Here is a 19,632-nt window from a genome sequence, read left to right as displayed (position 1 = left end):
TGGTATCTAATTTACTAGTCTGATTAAAAAAGCACCCAGAAATATCAAAAGTGATTTAAATGTCTTGTCTTTAATCAGTCGACTTCCGAGTAAAGATGCCTGCATGATGTACAGCTGCACAAATGTGAGAACAAATCAATATCCTGTCCGGTGAATTCACAGGGAGCAAGTGGCTGTTACGTCCTGCCACCTGTATTTCCAGCGGTGAGAACATGTCTGAAGTGGACGATCCCCTGATGTGTGAAACATGCGAGGAAGGACCACTGGAGACAATGGTCTGTCACATTTCTCCCAACTACTTGGTTTTCTCTTCCATATAAGTTTGACTAACTGACCTTGTGTCTAGAAGTCAAATTATGTAGTTCCTCTCTCTCCCCCTCCCCTCATCTCTCCTGTCTCCCCACCACGTTATCTCATTTCCTGGCTGTTTGGTTCATGTCTGGTCTAAGTCCCCTTTGGTCTCATCGGATCTGTTTTAGTAGCTCTGCCCAGGGGTGAAAGGGCACTCTCCCCTCCTTTCCACGACACTTACCTCTGTCTTTCTTCCTCTCCTGTGTTTTCTCAGCAGTCTGCATAGTAGCAAACACCTCTTTAACACATGCATTCGGCTTGAATCACACAAATATAAATAACTCTTCACTAAAACCGAACCTGGCACAAAAACCAGGCTTGTTGTTTGTTGTGGAATTGAAACCAAAGTTACCATCAAATCCCAACTGGCTACAGAAATTACAGGGGGAAGCGCTTCCACTTCTTGCCCTCTCTTTACATTCATCCTTCTTTTCCTCCCTCTCTAATCGTACAGGAGAGCTGACCTGGCCAGCCCACATCTGGCAGCCTTCATTAGAGACCCTGTTTATTTGGGAGCAGTATAGCCCATGGGAAAGAACAAGCTCCCCTTTGGACAAAACAGTGTGTGTGTGTGTGCGCACATGTCATGAGCGTAATAGCAGCTCTAATGACTTCTGCCGCTGCCACTTTACGAGGCTGGGAACCACTTAAGGGCTTCACGGGTGTCTGAAGGTGTAACTGACAGCACAACAGGATCCTCAGGTTGTTACTTCAAGGGTGAGCCAGAGCATGAAAAATTGTCCATCATGTACTTCGCTGTTAAACTGTTGGCTGTGTGTGTACTAACAGCCACAAAAAAGGTGAAATGACTGTAACTTTCAAACAGATACAGTAACTTTAATAGTGAAAGTTTCTACTGCTCAAAAGGACTAACACATGTTTTCCTTTCAGGGTTTTCCAGCCTCTTTCTTATCAGATTATCAGGTTGATTTAAGAGTGAAAGCTGTCACTGCATATACTTCAAATAATAGAAAACTTGCACCTTTGGCTTACTTATTTACTACTTTGTTCCTGTTTGCCAAGTTTCTCGTGTAAGTCCTGTTATTTTAAACACTGAAGGCAGCTAGTAAAACATGATGATTATCAGGCGTTTTCTACCGTTAAAAGGAGCATTTCTTCTGTTATTTCAAAACATACATACAAGAAAACACGAAGATTAAACCTACTGATGGTTGAAGCAAGTTAATTAATCACTGCAATGCAATGCTCTGATGTAAACCACAATGGCTGCACCTGCAGTCCACCCTGCCACCAAGGAACAGAGAGGAAAGCAACAAGGACCCCAAAGATGTCCTCAACAGAGGCCCCACCACACAACACACAGGACCCAAAGGATGGACGTCAGAGACCCTGGTGGGAGTCACAAAGAACACCTCCAGAACTCATGTGTCCATGCTCTACAGCTTTGTGTTGGCATGAGGGGAAATACAGAACTTTTGGTTGTAATACTGTGACTTTTTAACGTTTATTTCCATTACATTTCTAATCTTTAAATATTGTATCAGTGTTAGAGCTTGAGAAATATCTCCACCAATGAATACAATTGAAATTCACCTCCACACCTCCCCTTCAGTGTCCCCACTGAATAAACCCCCCTGCTTTAATGTAATTAAAAACAAAGTTAGATTAGATTTGATCACTTCAGTATATTTGGAGAGCGCAGCCCTTTCTATCAAAGGCAAATTCTGACCACTCCCAAACAATCCTAGCACACTATGATTCCTACTGAAACTTTTAACCCTTGAGCAAAGCTGTATTTTTTATTTTAATTCCCATGTAACAGACACTAATATCAGTCCTACAATCTGCATTACTGCTGAATAAACTGCTCTGGTTCACGATAAAGGCATCACACTCCACTCTCTTAATTATTCTGTGTGTGAGTGTGACTGCAAGCTAAAAGCACACCTGGCAGACAAAGTCATTTTTCTATGTGAAGCTGAATGGGCAAAACCACAAGTAATCATGGGTATTATGGAGCATGCTGCTGTGTAGGAGAGTGCGTGTCCCTCCTAGTTGTTATACTATAACCCAAAGACAGGTGGTCTGGCGGAAGGAAAATAAAAGAAATGAGGAAGTGTGGTTTGGAGTGTGCAAAGCTTCTTTGTCTCTCTCTCTCTCTCTCCCTCTCTCTCTCACACACACACACACGCTGACTGTCCGTCCTCTTAGCCTATGATCAAAGTTTATGTGATTTGTCTTGGCATATGCCAAACAGGGGGGCTCAAATATCACTAATCCTCGGCACCGAGGTTCCCCACCACCAAGTCGCTTCAGTCAGCCAGAGCTCTCCTCTCACCAGGCGGACTCGAGCCAAAGGGAACCTAACACTGGCAGCAGTGGCCATATAAAAGGCTCGCACTATGTGCTTCTCGTTGTGTGATGATATGATCAGATACGGCACCTTTTCTTCCCTTAGGCCACTTGGATTCTGCTTCCTGACTCTGAATAGAGGTGCAGGGGGGAGTGGAGAGCATGCGGGGGAGGCTAAGATAGACTCATCTGACTGGAGTGAACAGAGGTGCCATTGAAGAATGCCCAGAACCGGAGAGACAAGGGCTCACTTTCATTGAAGGTGGGTCTAATACTGTAGCAGTTGCACATACCAGCAAGGAATTAACGACTGGCTGTTATCTGAGGCAACGTTCGCTCAAAATGCCAACAAATGAGCAGATCCTAACAGCAGGATTAAACTTCTCACATTTTCAGAGCCTAAATTTGAATCAAATCAAAGGGGCAGATATGGCTACTTAGTGTCGCTGCGAGCACAGGTGTGTGAAGGCAGGTGTGTTCTTAACGATAAATTAGAAATAAACAGCTTTACCCGTATTTATTTCAGGGAATTTCCAACCAGCTCAGTGTGTGCAGGCTGAAAATGGAAAACTTTATGCACAGCGCTTTCAAGCTCATAAATTGAGAGCGGAGCTTAGGTTTTGGAAACAAACAAACACACAGATGCATCTCAGCAACAAGTGAGCCAACTTAGTTTACTCACAAGGACTGTCGCATGCAATCGAAAGTTGCAAATGAACCATATCAAGGCATTGATGTTGTCATGTTGCTATGATTAGATCTTAGCTCGAAAAAAAAAAAGTGTATTAAAGCCCCAGTGCTTGAAACTTGGTCTTTTGTGTATGATACAGTTATAAACTTTTCATAATTAAATACCTGTTAAAATACAAAGGGTTTTTGTCCCCCTAAATGGCAGGGGGCTTTTAATTTAAATTGTTTGCTTTAAATTGCACAATTGAGTAACAAAATGATCAGTAATAGTCACCAAACAAAGGGAATTAGAAGGCAGCTTCAAACAAGGGCCTGCTACCTTCTGCAGCTGAAGTAAATAAAGGCACTGGATGCTGCTATAGTCGAGAGATGACAGTGGGTCTATAGTATTCATCTGGCCAAACTCCGATCCTCCACCTATTATGCAAACGTAAACCCTTACAACAGCTCACCACTTCACGCTGCTATCAACATGCTTTCAGCTGCGTTTTTTCATCACTTTGACCAGCTAACGGTGAAAGTATGTGATCTTTCAGCAGCATCCTTCCTCACCCCTGTCCCAGCCTGACATCTCTCAACTCTCGGGAAAGAGAGGGAGCTCTGCTGCAAGCCGCTTTGATTCTGGCCATTGTGCCACTGGAATCTGTGAGTTATTTTTCCTAGTCTGGATTGGCTCAGCTCTGTCACTGCCTTCTGCTGCTGCCAAGCCTACGCAGTAAATGAGAGGCCTCCTCGAAGCTCTCTGGAGATAAACTTCAGTTGGGATGTCATTGGGCCAAGCCAGATACGAGGATGAGGTATTTATGGCATGGCATGTCAAGTAGGCATCTTTGACAAACTATATAAAACTGAACTATCCAATGCCACTTACTTGACCTTGATATAGCACTTGAGTTCGAGAGTAGCAGCTAATTGGTTGAGGAGAAACCCAGACTGTAATTCTGACAAGCATGAAGAAGAAAAACACAATCTGTGAGCTGAGAATGTTGTAAACATTTAACTGATTAAAAAAAGCGCACATTAATCATCATCTTACACCTATTTTTACACTAAGCTTCAAACAGGATCCACCTGGTTGCAATTATTTCTCGCTGTTCATGTCATGATACTTCCAGCTGTGCTGCTTTAACAAGAGCTGAAGCACTGGCTGGATCAACCCACTTACTATGGAAGTCATCAATCTTGGAGAATGAGGTTCATGTAAAAAGAGCGATAGCATCAGTAAACGTCTCTCTGAGTTTTGGAGCTGTAGAGTGAAGCAAGAAGCTGGTTTGTTAATCTCTTACACTGGTTCACTTTGAAGATCAGCTTACTGGCCAATTAACCTGCTAAGTACGCATTGTATATTGTGTTTTAAGGTTCTGGGGAAGCTTTTTAAAGGCTGAGAAAATGACTTTTGGCATTTCATCAGTGAGAGACTTACATTTTTTTAAAGAAAAATATTGTGTTAGACGCAGAATTCACTTAAAAAAAAAAAAAAAAAAGAGTTCAGCAGTGCCGTTTCTTGCATCATGTAGTAAAAATCCAGTGACTTGGTCTGCCTAATACTAGGAACTGAAAGTCTAAAAGTATATAACAGCTTCTCCTGTATTGATTCTGTGCATTTTTCATCTCTTTTCAAGTTCTAAAACTTGCACACGGGACTTTGTACAACAGCGATTGTGAAGTAATTCAAGTTGCCCTTAAATGTCGCTCTAAATCGCTACTTTTAACAATATTAAATTTCCTCTTGACATTGAGAAACTACACACATTTATACGCACAAAGCCTAACAATTTTCTCTGAGTAAATTCTTCTTAACTTCATATCACTGTGAAAAACATCTTGTAATAGAAATGCAAGCAAAACCAAATGCCCAGAGCTACCTTTCAGAAAAGATGGAATCGAAAGCAGTTACTGTTTTATTGTCTGTTTTATGTCTGTTTAGACAGTCTGCCTGACCTCGGAGAACCTTTGAACTTTATTTTTTTGGCCCTCTGGTGGCGTGCTGACAACTAACACAATGAGGGAGAAAACACTGAAACACACAAAGGCATGCTGAACCTCGTGTGCCCGCTCAAACCTTTTCAAAACTGCGACGATGCCCATCTCCATGTTTAATTGGAGAAGTCTGAGAGGGAAGACAGTGCAGGGGCACAATGATTGCTTTGTGGCCCAGTGAGGAGGTGGGGTGGGATTGGGTGGGGGTGAATACACAACAAGACCAAATTAAGATGTGGCAAAGGGCCAAGATGGCTGCCAAGGTCTTTCAGTCCCAAAGCTGTGACCTGGCCAGCTCAATCACTCGGCGGTCACCGGTCTTTGCGACAGTAAGGTGACACTGGCTGATGCAGCTCATGCCAGGGTGGAAATAGAGCCAAGGAAGGCTATTGTTGTGGGAGCATGTTGTCGGAGCATCTGAAGTGAAAACATCTCAAAACACAAAACTCTGCAGACAAAATGCAGAACTCGTCCCCATTTTTAGCAGGTTAGAAAATCCTCCAGCCTCTGCCATCTGTCCAGGGGACTGAGAGAGAGAGAGAGAGAGAGCACTGAGGGCCATTGAGGAGGGGACAAAATCCCAGGAGAGAGGAGGGGGGGTTGTAGGAGGACAGGGTCTGAGGGTCTCTCTGGGAAGCCTCACCCAGATTAGTCACACAGAATTAATCGTAGGGGAGAACAATGGTCGCCGAGCTTCTGGCAAACCCAGCTGTCGCTTCGTGAAAGAAAAGAAAAACAAGATTTAGGGCCGCGAGAGTTTGGCTGCAGAGGAGAGAGTGTGGTGGCAGTAGCACACTCTCTCTCATCGGGTGACCCCTGTCCTCATCAATGTCCACTCAGTTTCTGTCTCAGCTCGCTGGCCATTTGCCTCCCAGAAGAGTAACAATAAAAATGAAAAATAAAATAAATCTCATAGATTCCACAATCCCACATCTCTTCCGTGCAGATGTTTCTTATTATTCTTTGGTTTAAAAAAAAAAGAAAAGTAAATGCAGTTGTTGAACTTACTTGCACTCTTCGTTGCCATCTACAGTTGTTTGACATTTCCCCTGGTTCAAACACGACTCCGCCTGTTTGGAGCATCTCAGACCTGCAAAAAGAAAGTTTTAATACTTGTGTGCTTTCCTCACACTCCTCTGAAATCACTGATTATTGCCTGTACAGCCTCCAGGTGTTGCAGAAAGAACAGCTTCCACATATGTTTGTTTCTCCCCATAAATGTAAAATCTAAGTGTGAATCACATATTGTAGTTTAGCTGTCCTAATAAAAAAAAAGACTGTGCCATCTCGGGGAATAGAACAGCTTTGCGATATTATTAAAAAGCTCACACTGCTCCCAATCCAGACTGCAAAGGCATGCGTTTACACACTAGTGAGAAAAAGTTGTGTTTGCCGGGCAAGTGCTCAAGAGCTGCCTGCAGAGCAAAAATGCGCAAACTGATCCAGGAGAGCTGAAATCGTAAAAGTGTTGCTAAATCCAACAGGTGCAAAAAAATAAAAAATTAAAAATTAAACATGATGACTGCTAATAATGAACCTTGCAGGCGGCAATAAAGTTTGGAAAATTCTGCACTTTAGTTTCAAGTCACAAAAAAGTGAGCGCATCAAGATCAATTCAGACACTTTTGGACATTTTACAGAGTAAATATTCATAAAAGTGATTTTTTTTTCTTAACTTTCTCAAGCAGGAAACTACCACCGAGAGATTCCCCCGCCACTCACCTCGTGTTACTCCTATCAGCGACAACAAGAAAGTTAGTTTGACAAACAAAATATGCATTCCTTCTGGTTTAAAATGATTGTACAAATCCACGTGGGTTTTTTCATAGATCCGATAATGTGTCTTCCTCTTCGAGTGAAAATACAAAAACTATTTCAGTTCTTGAGTAAGGTCCACAGAGAGAGAGTTTTAAAAAAAAAAATCAGTAACGCTGAACTCCGAGCATGAGATGTTGTCACTTCGGGTCCCGAGTTGGAAATGATCTGATCTCCATCCGCCGCTCCGCACCGAGGGGCGTTTTTCTTCCACGGACACATGAACAATCACTCAGTTGGTCCCCAGACAGGCGCAAGCTGCACAACTTGATAAAGTGACAGTAAGGAAGTTTGTTTGTGTTTCCCCCGAGCGGTTTTCCCATGTAGTGAGAGGTTAATTAACACGTCTGGATCATTAGTCCTGCAGATTACATCAAGTATTTACCGTGGGAGTTAAAAAGAAACTGTTGGGCACTTTAAAAAAGGGACTGGACGTTAATCCAGTCGATCTATGAATTGTCTTAGTCCTTAACAGCTTAAATAAAGACAGGCTCTACTTCTACTGGGGTTGCTTTATTGTACTTTATGCCAGTTTAACGCGGTTAAACGACTTCACAAGCCTTGTAGTTTTCTATTTTTTTATCATAGTGACAGCATGACACAGTGCTAATATATTTAGTAGGCTACATTTAATTTGCCTTTACTGTAAAACATTACACAAACTCCGCGAAAATAAACATGAACATTATTAGTCAACTTAATATTTCAAATGCCGGTAGTCCTGATTGGAGTCTTTTAATTTGAAAGGGTTTCTTTGAGTCGATGCATTCACTTTAAAAATAAAACATGCTGATTTTTACTTAATTCACTTTTATTAGATAGCTTTCATTGTTACTCTGCGACCTAAGATGCTATATAGTACAAAATACATTAAGTGATTTTGCATTTTTATAAACACTTTTACAAAAGCTGCTTATACATGAATAGACTGGTAATAATACAACAGCATAGTGTTGTATTATCATGCTTTTTCACAGGACAACTCTGTCTTTCTACAGAGGTCGAAGTTATACCCAGTAACACCTTTTTGCATATAAAATAAAGTTTAGCTGTAAATCCAACTCTGAAAACAGTATATGGTTGATAATGATAACTTTAACCATTGCTACCCTTTTTTCCATAACCATTTCAAGTGAATAAGTAGGTAAAGTTTATTTATAAAGTGATTTTCATGGAAATGAATTCACAAAATTGCTGCAAGATCAAAAGAATGAAAACTAAGAATAATCACAATAAAACTAAAAATTAATATGGGGGGTATAACAGTACAAGACCTGGTTAAAACACAGAACAAAATAGTATAATGGATAGAAGATCATTAAAAAACAGTTACTATTAATAAGAATCACAACAGTAATCCCCGTTACATAAACATGTTTTACCTGCTTTTTATAGGTGCCCACACAGTCAACTAAAGGAAGCTGGAGTGGGAGACTGGGAGAAAGGTTGAACCAAGACAGCAAACAAAAATTTTAATTTGTGGCACTGATAATTGTTGATTTGATAAGTGTCAGCATTTACAGTTGAGCAACTTGCACTTACACAATAATGTAGAAAAACTGAAACAGTTACTCTGGCAATTATCCAAATACAAGCAGCACCGTGAAGCAACTAAACAAAAAAAGTGAACTCTTGTATGTTACTTCAGGGCCAAAAGGCATGGAATATAGCCAGTGGTAAGGTATATGCAAATATAGACACAAATATTGGCCAGATCAGCCATGAATCCAGGAACACTAGTTTATTAGCTTGTCTTTAAACACCCACACCAGTCCAGCCTTGTCCTGCACCCCTCCACCTGAGCATGACAAACCGCCAAAGCCTGTGAGGAGTTACGATCTTCTACAGTGATAAATAAATGCTGACAGAGGTACACGCAAATTTTCATTTAGTACGCAGAGTCAGCAGATTCCCATCGGGTGGTTTGTGAACAGAGTGTAAGCAGCTTCACACAGGTAACGGCTGTCATGCACAGCTAGACAAAACAAACTGATGATACCTGTTTATTTAGTTTTCTGGGGTCAGTAGTTGAAGTCTCACATTTAAAGCTAATAAGAAAATATTACATCAAATTATTTCCTTTTATGTTGTTTTTTTTTGGAAGAAATAACTATTAAAATAATGCCATATAATGTCCCAAAGCTTTCTATTTTTAAGTTCATACATGCCTTCTGTTGCAGAGTCAGTTTTAGAGTGTGTGAATCTCTCAAACCTATATGAAGGTTGTATAGAAAAAGCTTGTACATTTTTGCTTGTACATTTTTCTACACTATATACTTCTATATGTGTGTCTTACCTGATCTGCAGCCAACTGCAGTCAAATAACGATAAAAACCCTGAAAACCATAAATTTCACACCCGAGCCTCAACACTCACATCCCGGTACCAAACGACTCACGGACCGGCCCGTGGCCCAGGGGTTGGGGACCACTGCTGTACATCATTCACAATGTAAGCTAGAAAGGGTTCCTGAACTCCTGACAACAAGGAGGAATCTGGGGTCATTCCTCCCGACAAAACAGTTTCAGTTCATAAAGATTTTTGGGAAGTTGACATAACACTTTCTCAACTGGGTTAAGGTCACGACTCTGACCTGACATGATTTTACCCTTCTACTTCCCTGCTGTTCTGAGATTCTCTCTAAAGTTTCTCGATATAATGTTGAGTCCATTGTTCCCCCAAATACTGCAAATAGTTCATACCATGAGATAGTAAAGCTCATTTAAACTATGATGGTACCTCCACCATGTTTCACAGCAGGTAGACCTTTAATTGATATATGGAAATGTCAACACATCTTATTTTGCACTGGGTAAATGTGAAACACTGAATTGGCTTTATTTTAACTTCATAGTTTGAACTCTAAAAGGTGACCGGCCTTTCTCTGTTATTGCCCCTAGGCTCTGGAATAAGCCATTCAACACAAAGTCCTGTTCATCAGCTGACAGTTTTAAATCGGTTTGAAATACCAACCTAATACCACTCGCTTTTAGCCAACCCCGAGGCGTCTGATGGTATTTTTTAAAATCCACTGTGAACTTCTTTCCGGCTTCTTCTTATTGCTCTATTAGTTGATTGTCACATTGTAGCATCTTTTTGGATTGTGTATTTATTCTTAATTTGAATACATTTAATTAATTTGAACTATAAACCTTAATTTGACAGAACAGTGGAGACAAGAGACCAATGAACAAGTAGGCGAAGAAACACACAAGAAATGACCACATTTCTTGGCATTTGAGTAACCTGGTCAACAAGATGAGCTATAGCCACAAATTCTTGTCCTTCTACAGCCTTTAGTCCCCAAAGCACTGCTGATCACTCCCAGTGTTTTTCTTTTTATTCTTTCTAAGCTTTGGATAAATTTAATAAATCACATCCTTTTCCCCCTCCCAACCAACTCAAGAGTAAGTACCTAGAAGTCAGTTAATATTGTGGTTGTTAAAACTATTTACACTGGTTCTTTTGTCTAAAGAGTTTAGTTTTCAGTGGTACAATAAAGAGTTAGACACACTCCCTGCATCTTTGGAAATTACTTTTAGATTAGTGTAGGATGACAAATAAACCTTCTTAATTCTGACTTGTCAATCATATGTAGGTGTCAGCAATCTCTATCAACATCACCAGGCTTAACAAACTACACAGTGACACATGGAGAGTCTGCCAAGAGGTGTCAGGTGAAACATCTGCTTGAAAGAGAAAAAATATAAAGGTGTCGTTGAAACCCCTTTCCCCATTTAACCTACATTTAGGCTACGTCCACACTAATGCGTTTTCGTTTGAAAACGCATCGTTTTCTCTCCGTTTTGGCCTTCCGTCCACACTGAGACGGCGTTTTCCTCAAGGAAAAACGTAGCGTTTTGAAAACGCATACATTTCAAAACGGAGCTGTCCCGTTGCAGTGTGGACACTCAAAAACGCAGACTTTCTAAAACGATGACGCATTTTAGTCATGTGATGCAGTCATGTGACCAATTAAACAAAGATAGCGGAGTGCATTATACAGCAGTTGTTTTGATTGCTCTCAATTTTGACAGCCCAAAAAAGATTAATATCAGTTTGTACATGCTCCAGATAGCTTTTCTTCAAATTCTTTATCGCTCACTCGCTTTTGCGCATGCGCAGGACTGGAACGTAAGCGTTTTCGGTCGTTTCAATGTGGATGCACACCTGTTAACACATAACAATTATGGTCAAAAATGCACAGGTAGATAATGCAAATGTGTCATTCTGGTGACCTTTATCACATTAAGCTCATAAATCAGCTTTGACCAATAAACCTAAGAACATAAAAGTATAGTCTGGCTTACTTGCAATGGAATATTTTTGCATTGGTATTTTTACTTAGATAGAAGTTAAATATTTTTTGAGATTCGAGCAATTTTGAAGATATACTATCTAAACAAATGATGTTTCCCTTAGTTAACCTGTCTTTTGACTTAGCCTTTTGTGGACTGCTGGTTGCTATCATTAGAGTCTTTGTTCTTCACACTAATATGCATATTTCATATCTCCTATTGCAAAAGGGAACACATGCTGTGTGGTCCCATTTGACATGTCGAAAGCTGGATTTACACATAGGTTAGAGTCTGAATCTCGAGGAGCTTTTCTTTAATCAGTGTGATTTGGTGGTGTCGGTGTATTCTTATAGATGGTCATGTCAGGTCATGATAGAAGGATAGGAGGATAGGTGAATATATATATATATATATATATATATATACATATATCCTCAGTGCATACAAAGGCTGTATTTTATTGAAATAACCCACCATTGTGCTGTAGTTCATTGTGGGGAAAGGGGGGAAATGTGTTTATTGTATCACATTGTGAGGTGGAAAGTAAACAGGATTTATGTTGATTTCCTTCTCATTGTGTTGACTTTGGGGGGGTTGAGCTCTGTCTTCACAGCACAGATGGAAAGACCTGTTCCGTGTTATCAATCTCAAAAGCAGATAGCTGCTTAATCAGAAAACTACACCACAAACTATTTGATGATGTGGTGGTTAAGATCAAGCAAAAATCAAAAATGTCCTAGACTTCTTACATACCTTCATAGGTTTACCATTACCTAGGTGTTCATTTTCACCATTATGGATGTGCTTTGGAGATCCAGGCCTATCCAAAGAGGTTACCATGCTCCCTCTGCGGAATTCTACTTTATAAACCAATAAGTAAAATTAATTCTTACAGTTTGGTAATTAAAATGTTAAACACCTACATTGCTTGATAAGTTGTTGCAACTCAAGCTCAAGTTTTTAGCTGGTTAATAATAGCTTAGGCTTCAACCACATTGGCCTAGAGACCAGTTGGTTACAACCTGGTAATCTCTGGTCAATATGGAAAAATATATATTCCCCAATTATTTGGCTAGTGGTTACTAGCTGTTGGTGAAGTAGGTTGCAAGAAGGGTGCTACAAAAACCTCCTTGTGATTGCTTTGGTCGCTAACTGGTTGCTGCAGTTTCCCATAGTTTCCAGTGCTGGTGCAACATTTACTTTTAAAATAAAAGTTGTGCCTTACCACTGATGTTTCAAAGGCACATCTTTTATTTTGATGGTGAATGATCCGTTTCCAGTTGGCATTGGACTCTTCAAAATTTCTCCACTGCTTAGCAAGTGGTTGGCAAGTGTTTGCAGACAAGTCAGCATCTTCCCTATAAATTATTGACAATTGTGGCAATCTACTAGCAGCCCAAACATTCACAAGAAGGTTTTAGTACTGCTGGCAACTTCCAGCATCCACTCACCAACTGGTGAGGGAATACATAGTTTTCCCTGCCAACTAATTGGTGCCAGGCAGTTTCTAACCCAATTTTAGGTCTGGGTAATTGAGGCTTTAGTGTTTTTGTAGCATTCGCGGTAACTAGGTTGACTGAGGAAGACATAGACTTTGGAACACGAGGTAAGTCGACTCGGAAACAAATGTAAATGTGTTGAGAAAATTTTGCGCTCATAGTTGGTGATCTCTTGCCTTTTACACTATGCAATCCAAGATGTAATCCTGCACTTTTAAAACTGTGACTACATTTCTCCATGTTTTGTTATCCCCTGTCTAGGGGATGGAAACACAACATGAAGAGCATCCATCTTCCTCCAAGTCCCAAGTAGCCACTAGAGCAAGTTTCACAATTATAGGAGTACAAAAGTTATACTGAGGTGAGCCAATGCCAAAGCAACAAACAAACAAGTTTTTCTATGAATCCAAACGGAGCAACCTGAACTAACCTGACCAAAAGAAACAAACCAAAACATTAATACTAATAATAAAAATGTCCTGTCTAACAAGAAAGAACTGTTCAAAAGAAATGGCAGCTCAGCCCTGGTCACACCTTTAACCTTGAACACAAAACACATTGCAGAAGTTACACATTGGCACAGGCGTGGCTCTTTGGAAAGTGGAGATGTGAATCATCCTCTCCCTTAATGGTAGCCATCTTGGCTCCTTCTGTAGGGTGTGGTATTCAGGCTGAATCCAATCATCTCTGAGCTATAAATGAGGCACACATATTGCAGCCAGGCACCTTCACTTTCCTTTAATGGAAAGAAACATGTTAGACAGAACGGCACAAAAACCATGACAACAGTTTTAACAGTGTACTCTACCTGTATTGTGGTACTGAGGTGTGTTTAAAGTAGATTATTAATATTTAAACAAGTGGCCCAGTATATAGTTATATTTATTGCCTCTTGCGGAACAGTTTTGGTGTAAATTGGGTCTTTCTGCGGACACAGTGTGCATGAGTGCATAAGGGCATATAAGGGACATGAATTTACTTTTTTTTAAAATACTAAACTAAGTTGAAATAAATGCCCGCTGTCAGAGTTGGTTGCCTCTCCAAATTACATGTTCTGGTGCCAAGCTTATAAGATTTATTCTCATTGGTTTTTCCTGTGGCACCACACAACACAAGTTGACAGTTTAGAAAATTGTGACTCTACCAGCATTGGTGATCCTCTGACTTTTCCTTTCCTGTGACCATAAGGTCTTTTTTTTGTTGTAAGTTCATTACCGACTGTAAAAAGATTACAAACCAAAACAAAACATTTCCTATAGTCAGAGGCCATGTCTAATACATTTTTGTTTGAAAACGTATCTTTTTCTCTCCGTTTTGGTTTTCCGTCCACACTGAAATGGCATTTTCGGTCAAGGAAATGCCATTGTTTGCACATAATATGGGTAATGTGGCGATTATAATAGGCCTGCAAGGATCCCTGTGCATGTCTCGTAATTTGTTAATGTGTTCGCTGTCCAGTGGACAGCGAACACATTAATAGGCTCCGGGTTAGCGAACACATTAATAGGCTCCGGACAGCGAACCCGGAGCCTGTTAAACTAATATAGCGGAGGGCATTACACAGCAGTTGTTTTGTTTGCTCTCAATTTTGACAGCCCTATTAAAGATTAATATCAGTTTGTACATGCTCCAGATAGCTTTTCTTCAAATTCTTTAATTCTCACTTGCTTTTGCAACTTTGTACTTTTGTGTTACTCGCAGCAACAACTCCACCTCATTGTTAGTCCATTTAAAAAACTCGGTGCTTTTCCTCAAGATTTTGCCGCGACGTTTCAAAGAGCCGGAAAGTAAATAAACGGCGACAGAAATGAGGCAGGTCGAATCGCCTCGCGTTTCACGCATGCGCAGTACTGGAACGTAAGTGTTTTTGGACATTTTAATGTGGATGAACAACTCATTGAAAACAAATGAAAATGATAGTGTTTTCAAATTTATCCAGGCTAGTGTAGACGTAGCCATGTAGCCAGAGGTCATGTGTTAGCTTTTCGTGTTTGACTAGTTGTTCTAAGTGACAAATGGCGCCCTTACCCTTTCACAGTCGAAACTAATAACTGTATCACACAGTGTGCTTGATTTTAAACTGACACAAAAAAGAACCATACTTTTAGCTAGAACGATGCTAAACTGCTAAAAGATAGCTAACAGCACGCTAACATTATCACTGTGAGCATGTGAGCTTGATGATGGTGGGGGTTTATCTCAAATTACCAGTCTCACAGAGCTGCTTAAATGGCTCTAGACTTGTTAAGAAATACTCTAACACAGAAAATAGCTCTATGTATATGAACAGGAAGATTGCATATCTTTGGTGCCATGACTAATTAACTTCTGACAGCTGGCGGTGACATAATCCAAACTTGTTCAATTGACTGTACACAAGCATGAGGTTCATGCCAAGTTATATGATGTTAATATTGCTTTGCAAAAAAAGGTCTTCTGTTTGAGAGGCGCGTGGGTGGGCGCGGGGCAGCTTGGAGCGGCAGATGTGGTGTGTGTGACGGGACGGGTCCAGGCATGCTTCACCACCATGTAGTTCATTTCATGTTTTGTGCATGTTGGCTTGCTGTAACATTGGGACACATAAAGAAATGTGCAGAAATATGTTGCAAAGTGCAAACAAGTGCAAACCTTTTCATCTTTGCTTTTTAATCTTTCACACTCGCACTAAAATGACTTTATTGTTTATGTACTTCATATTGAACTTGCTCAACAGTTTTCCTACTGACACCTGAAAACTGAGCTGCTTTAAACCCCTGAGCCATCAATAGATCGGCTTGGCCCTGAGGGCCAGCTACTTTCTGCGATTGTTATTTCCTCTTTTTCTCTACTCTCCTCTGCGACTGAGGGTGGGACATAACAATTTATTCCTTTGCTAACTGCTGAATCTGATTGTTGGTGACTTGAGTGCCCCAAAGGATCTGAGCAGTCATTTTTAGCTGAAGCATGTGTTTTGCCAGGGAATTACTGTAAACAATCCTTTTCTAATAAGTAACAGACTTGTTTACAGTGTACACACTGACAGGCCTTTATCAAGCTTTATGGATGGGGAAAGAAGTGACCCTCGTACCCTCACATACCCCTGAGGGGATCTCATTAGCTGGTCAAGACCGCTTTTGTCCAGTTGAGCCAAAGGTCTGCCAGAGGCTTAGGAAAGACATTAACATTGTGGTGTACAGTATTTTTCTGTGCACCCTCCTCTTGCTGCTCATGTTTATGCTTTTTAACTGCGTGTTGTTGGATTCATGTTTGAATTGAGCAAATAAAAAGTCATTTATTAGGTCATTTCTGAATAATTTTACCATAATTTTATGTTTTGTGCATGGAAATAGCTATGTTAATTGATGGTTTATAATTAAATGTAGTTGCAGTCGGGGGGCCTAAAACTGCTACCAGATTCCTGAGTCGAGCAGTGTGTTAGGGCCTGTAAAACTTGAGCTGTTGTGACCAAACAGGGCAGTTAAGAATCTAGTCAGGATTCAACACAACAAATAGAGTGAATCTTGTTCAAAATTCAGTTTCAAATAATTACTTGAGCTTTAGCTGAGCCTTTTTTTTGGAAGAAATGTGTGCTTCATCCAGCACTTTATTTATTATTTAGCTATAAATACACTGAAATTGATTTGTTTAAAAGGTATAATGTGATTTCTTTAAAATATGTGTCACATCATGTGCTTGTAGGTTATCACTGATGCATTAATTGTTCTTCTTTGTCGGTCACAGGAAATGTAAACTATTAACTTTACACTTGTTTGACACTATCACACATTAATTATGAAGTCATTCTTTTTCCCAGAGGCTGTGCTGTGTGAAATGATGATGCAGTTTATGCATTCTCTTCCTTCGAGCCCACATTTCAAAGAAAATCACAATGTGGGAGAAGAATTGTCTGCAAAAGCTCGATCAGCTCTTTTGTTTTTATTTCCTCTTTCCCACTAAACAGTGCTGGCATGTTCAGGAGGGTACATTTAATACCAGTACACTTCACATCCAGCACAGACAAATCCTACAAGTGCTGTGTCCAAAAAGCATACCTGAGGGAAGGAAAATAAGCCATTGTATTGCAGTCGTATTATTTCCTTAGTGTTTCAAAAATGGATTAATGTATCCTGGTGTTGCTGTATTGTTCTTATCAGGGAGGTGGGGGGTGGTTACTCACTTTAATGCTGAATTGTAGATTATGTCGCCCAATGTGAGGAAATGCAGACCCGAGTCTTTGGCTCCTGCTTTCCTGCAGTAGCAAGGTTAAAGGAAGCTGAGGGTCTAGTACCAAGAGTATTGTTGTGGTAGTTTGGAAAATGTCTTAATCTTTGGAAAACTGGCAATTTCATGTAGAATTAGAAACAATAATAGCATCTTGGAATTTAACCACCTATGTTAACCTTGTAAATGATGCATCATTTAAAAATGACCTACAGTGTCATGTCGATGACCTTTCTCCTGCATAATAAATACTGTTTAGACCTTCAGTACATCATTTGGATCTTCCTGTAGTCTAATATTAAAATTATTATTGAATAATATGGATTCTATTTAATAATTTTGTTGAGACTTGGGTGTTTTTTGACTTTTTTATGACTTTATGACTATAAGACTCATACATAATAGGGAACCATGGTTTTCCCTCAGAGGATAGACTATACACAGGTGAAATGTGATATTGTTTAACCCTAACCCTAATTTATATGCAAATTGTGTACTCTCCTAAGTATTCAGGCTTTCTTCAGCTCAGCTTAAATCTCCTCAGTACCGGATTGGTTGAGCAGCTACACCCAGCTTCTGCTCATTTCCTGCTGTCCTTCTTTTGGGCCTGTGTTCCAGCTTGCTACTGCAGATAAAGGAGAGGGAGTAATAAACTAAGCCAAACCACCTGTGCTAAATTAGACTTCCGCTCCCTTGCCTAATTCTCTGGACCACTTAGAGTATACTTACACTATGCCCTCTGTACCAGTGCTGTCAGTACAGTTGACCCCTAAAGTCCAGTTTATTTGACTAATATAAATAGTACACTGTGCCCACAAACCTTACAGTGTTTTCATTGTTTAGCCAATTGTTCATGTAAAAAAATATGGTAAACGAGGGAGGATGTGAGATGAGATTGTGCTCAAGCAATCCAACAGCTACTCATGCAGTTGCCTGCAATGGAGTATAATCTCCACTTAAAGGAGTGGTTTTACTATGTTGCATGCATCTCAGAGCTGGAGACATGATGGCTGAGTAGTCATTCCTGTTGTTACTCTTTGAAGTCAGCTTGAAGTCCTGACCAAGGATGCATGTCTGTGTTTTCACAAACAAATTACGAGACATGCACAGGGATCCTTTCAGGCCCATTATAATCGCCACATCGCCCATATTATGTGCAAACAATGGCATCACCACAGCTCTGAGTGTACTGTCTACCTTACAATATAAAGTGCCTTGAGGCAAGTGTTGTTGTGATTTGGCGCTGAATAAATAAAATTGAACTGAACTGAACGGAACCATTTATACCAGTGCAGAGGATACCAGCGCTCACTGGAATGGTCTCCTGAATGATAGTTATCTCTGCTCAGACAAAACCTCCATCCACAAAGCCAAAACAGGAAACAAAGAAAATGCTGAGTAAAAAAAAAGAAAGTTTCCTCTGTTTAAACTGTTGTTGCATCTCAGGCTAAGCTGTGAGTCTCTGAGCTTCTGTACTGATATATCTTCTGTGTTTATATGTATATATGTTAAAAAAAAGTCAAAATGATTGCACACCCATGTTTTGATCAGTGTCATCTGTGAGAGGTTAGAATGGCGAGTGTGAAGGGCTAATTACGCTCAGTGTGTGATAATGAAACTTATGTGATTCAAAACCAAGTAGATTTAGACTTGCAGATGAAGGTGTAAGTATAACTGACAGAATGGTCCAACTAACTAAACTTTGGGAGTCAAACAGATTCAGAGAGCATAATATGAATATGCTCTACTCTTTGTCCTGCAAGAGTGATTGCAAATACATAAATATTAAACCTTCTAGTAGAAACAAGAGAATGTAGGAGGACAAGGATGACTATCCCACTTTTCATCCAAGATGCAAGGGTGAGTGAGAAAAATATCACTTGTAGTAAATCACAGGTAGAACAATCAGCAGTTTTAGTTTTACGACCATGCCAGACGGTCTACATGTACAACAATATACAATAAGGAAACTCAATGCTTCTGATACCTATTAGGGATATCAACCTATTAAATCTTCTGACCCAGTAAGTTAAAACACCATTTGGGCCATTTCCTCTGCTACTGCCCATTAAGCTAATTACACTAATGGTAGCTGTTGAATGGCATTAACAGTTTGTCACTTTTATGTCATCTGCAGCTGCTTCCCAGTATTGTGGTGGCACCCTGGCGACGTAAGCACAATGTGCGGACAGCCAGACGCAGTGGGTCAGTGGTTCTCTGGCCCAGAATGAAGAGTCGTGGGAGGTCCAGAGACCCTGGTTCTGTTTTTGGACACACAGTCACAAACAGGAAGTCCCTGCAAACCAGTCACACAGCGCCACTTCCTCCCTTTGTTTACAATGGGGGTTGAATTAAATTCCCAAAGACAAAGTTGTACCAGTGTTTGTTGCTCCAGCTCCATTTTGGCCCTGCTGCTTTGACTCTGATTTTCAGCCTGCTGCCTTTGCTTCACAGTGAATCTTGATTGAATCTTGTTTGTTTTCCTT

General features: G+C 40.3%; 1 protein-coding gene and 1 long non-coding RNA gene across 2 annotated transcripts in view; one reads left to right on the top strand and one right to left on the bottom strand.

The window, feature by feature from the left end:
• Positions 1-7,318, bottom strand: part of notch1b (notch receptor 1b) — a 41,638-nt gene extending 34,320 nt beyond the window's left edge. Inside the window, exons 1-2 of the mRNA XM_005473596.4 lie at positions 7,057-7,318; positions 6,343-6,424 (exon numbers count right to left, since the gene is read on the bottom strand). Coding sequence (XP_005473653.1) covers positions 6,343-6,424; positions 7,057-7,114 — 140 coding nt within the window. The 5' untranslated portion in view covers positions 7,115-7,318. The remainder of the gene's footprint in view (positions 1-6,342; positions 6,425-7,056) is intronic.
• On the top strand, positions 7,305-19,417 carry LOC112848338 (uncharacterized). The gene is made up of 3 exons (XR_003222427.1): positions 7,305-7,430; positions 13,208-13,307; positions 19,284-19,417. It is a non-coding gene; the product is annotated as an uncharacterized LOC112848338 (long non-coding RNA).
• The last annotated feature ends 215 nt before the right edge of the window (positions 19,418-19,632 follow it).

This window comes from Oreochromis niloticus, linkage group LG12, assembly GCF_001858045.2.
Source record: "Oreochromis niloticus isolate F11D_XX linkage group LG12, O_niloticus_UMD_NMBU, whole genome shotgun sequence".
NCBI classification, from domain to species: Eukaryota; Metazoa; Chordata; class Actinopteri; order Cichliformes; family Cichlidae; genus Oreochromis; species Oreochromis niloticus.
This window is presented reverse-complemented; position numbering and strand designations above follow the sequence as displayed.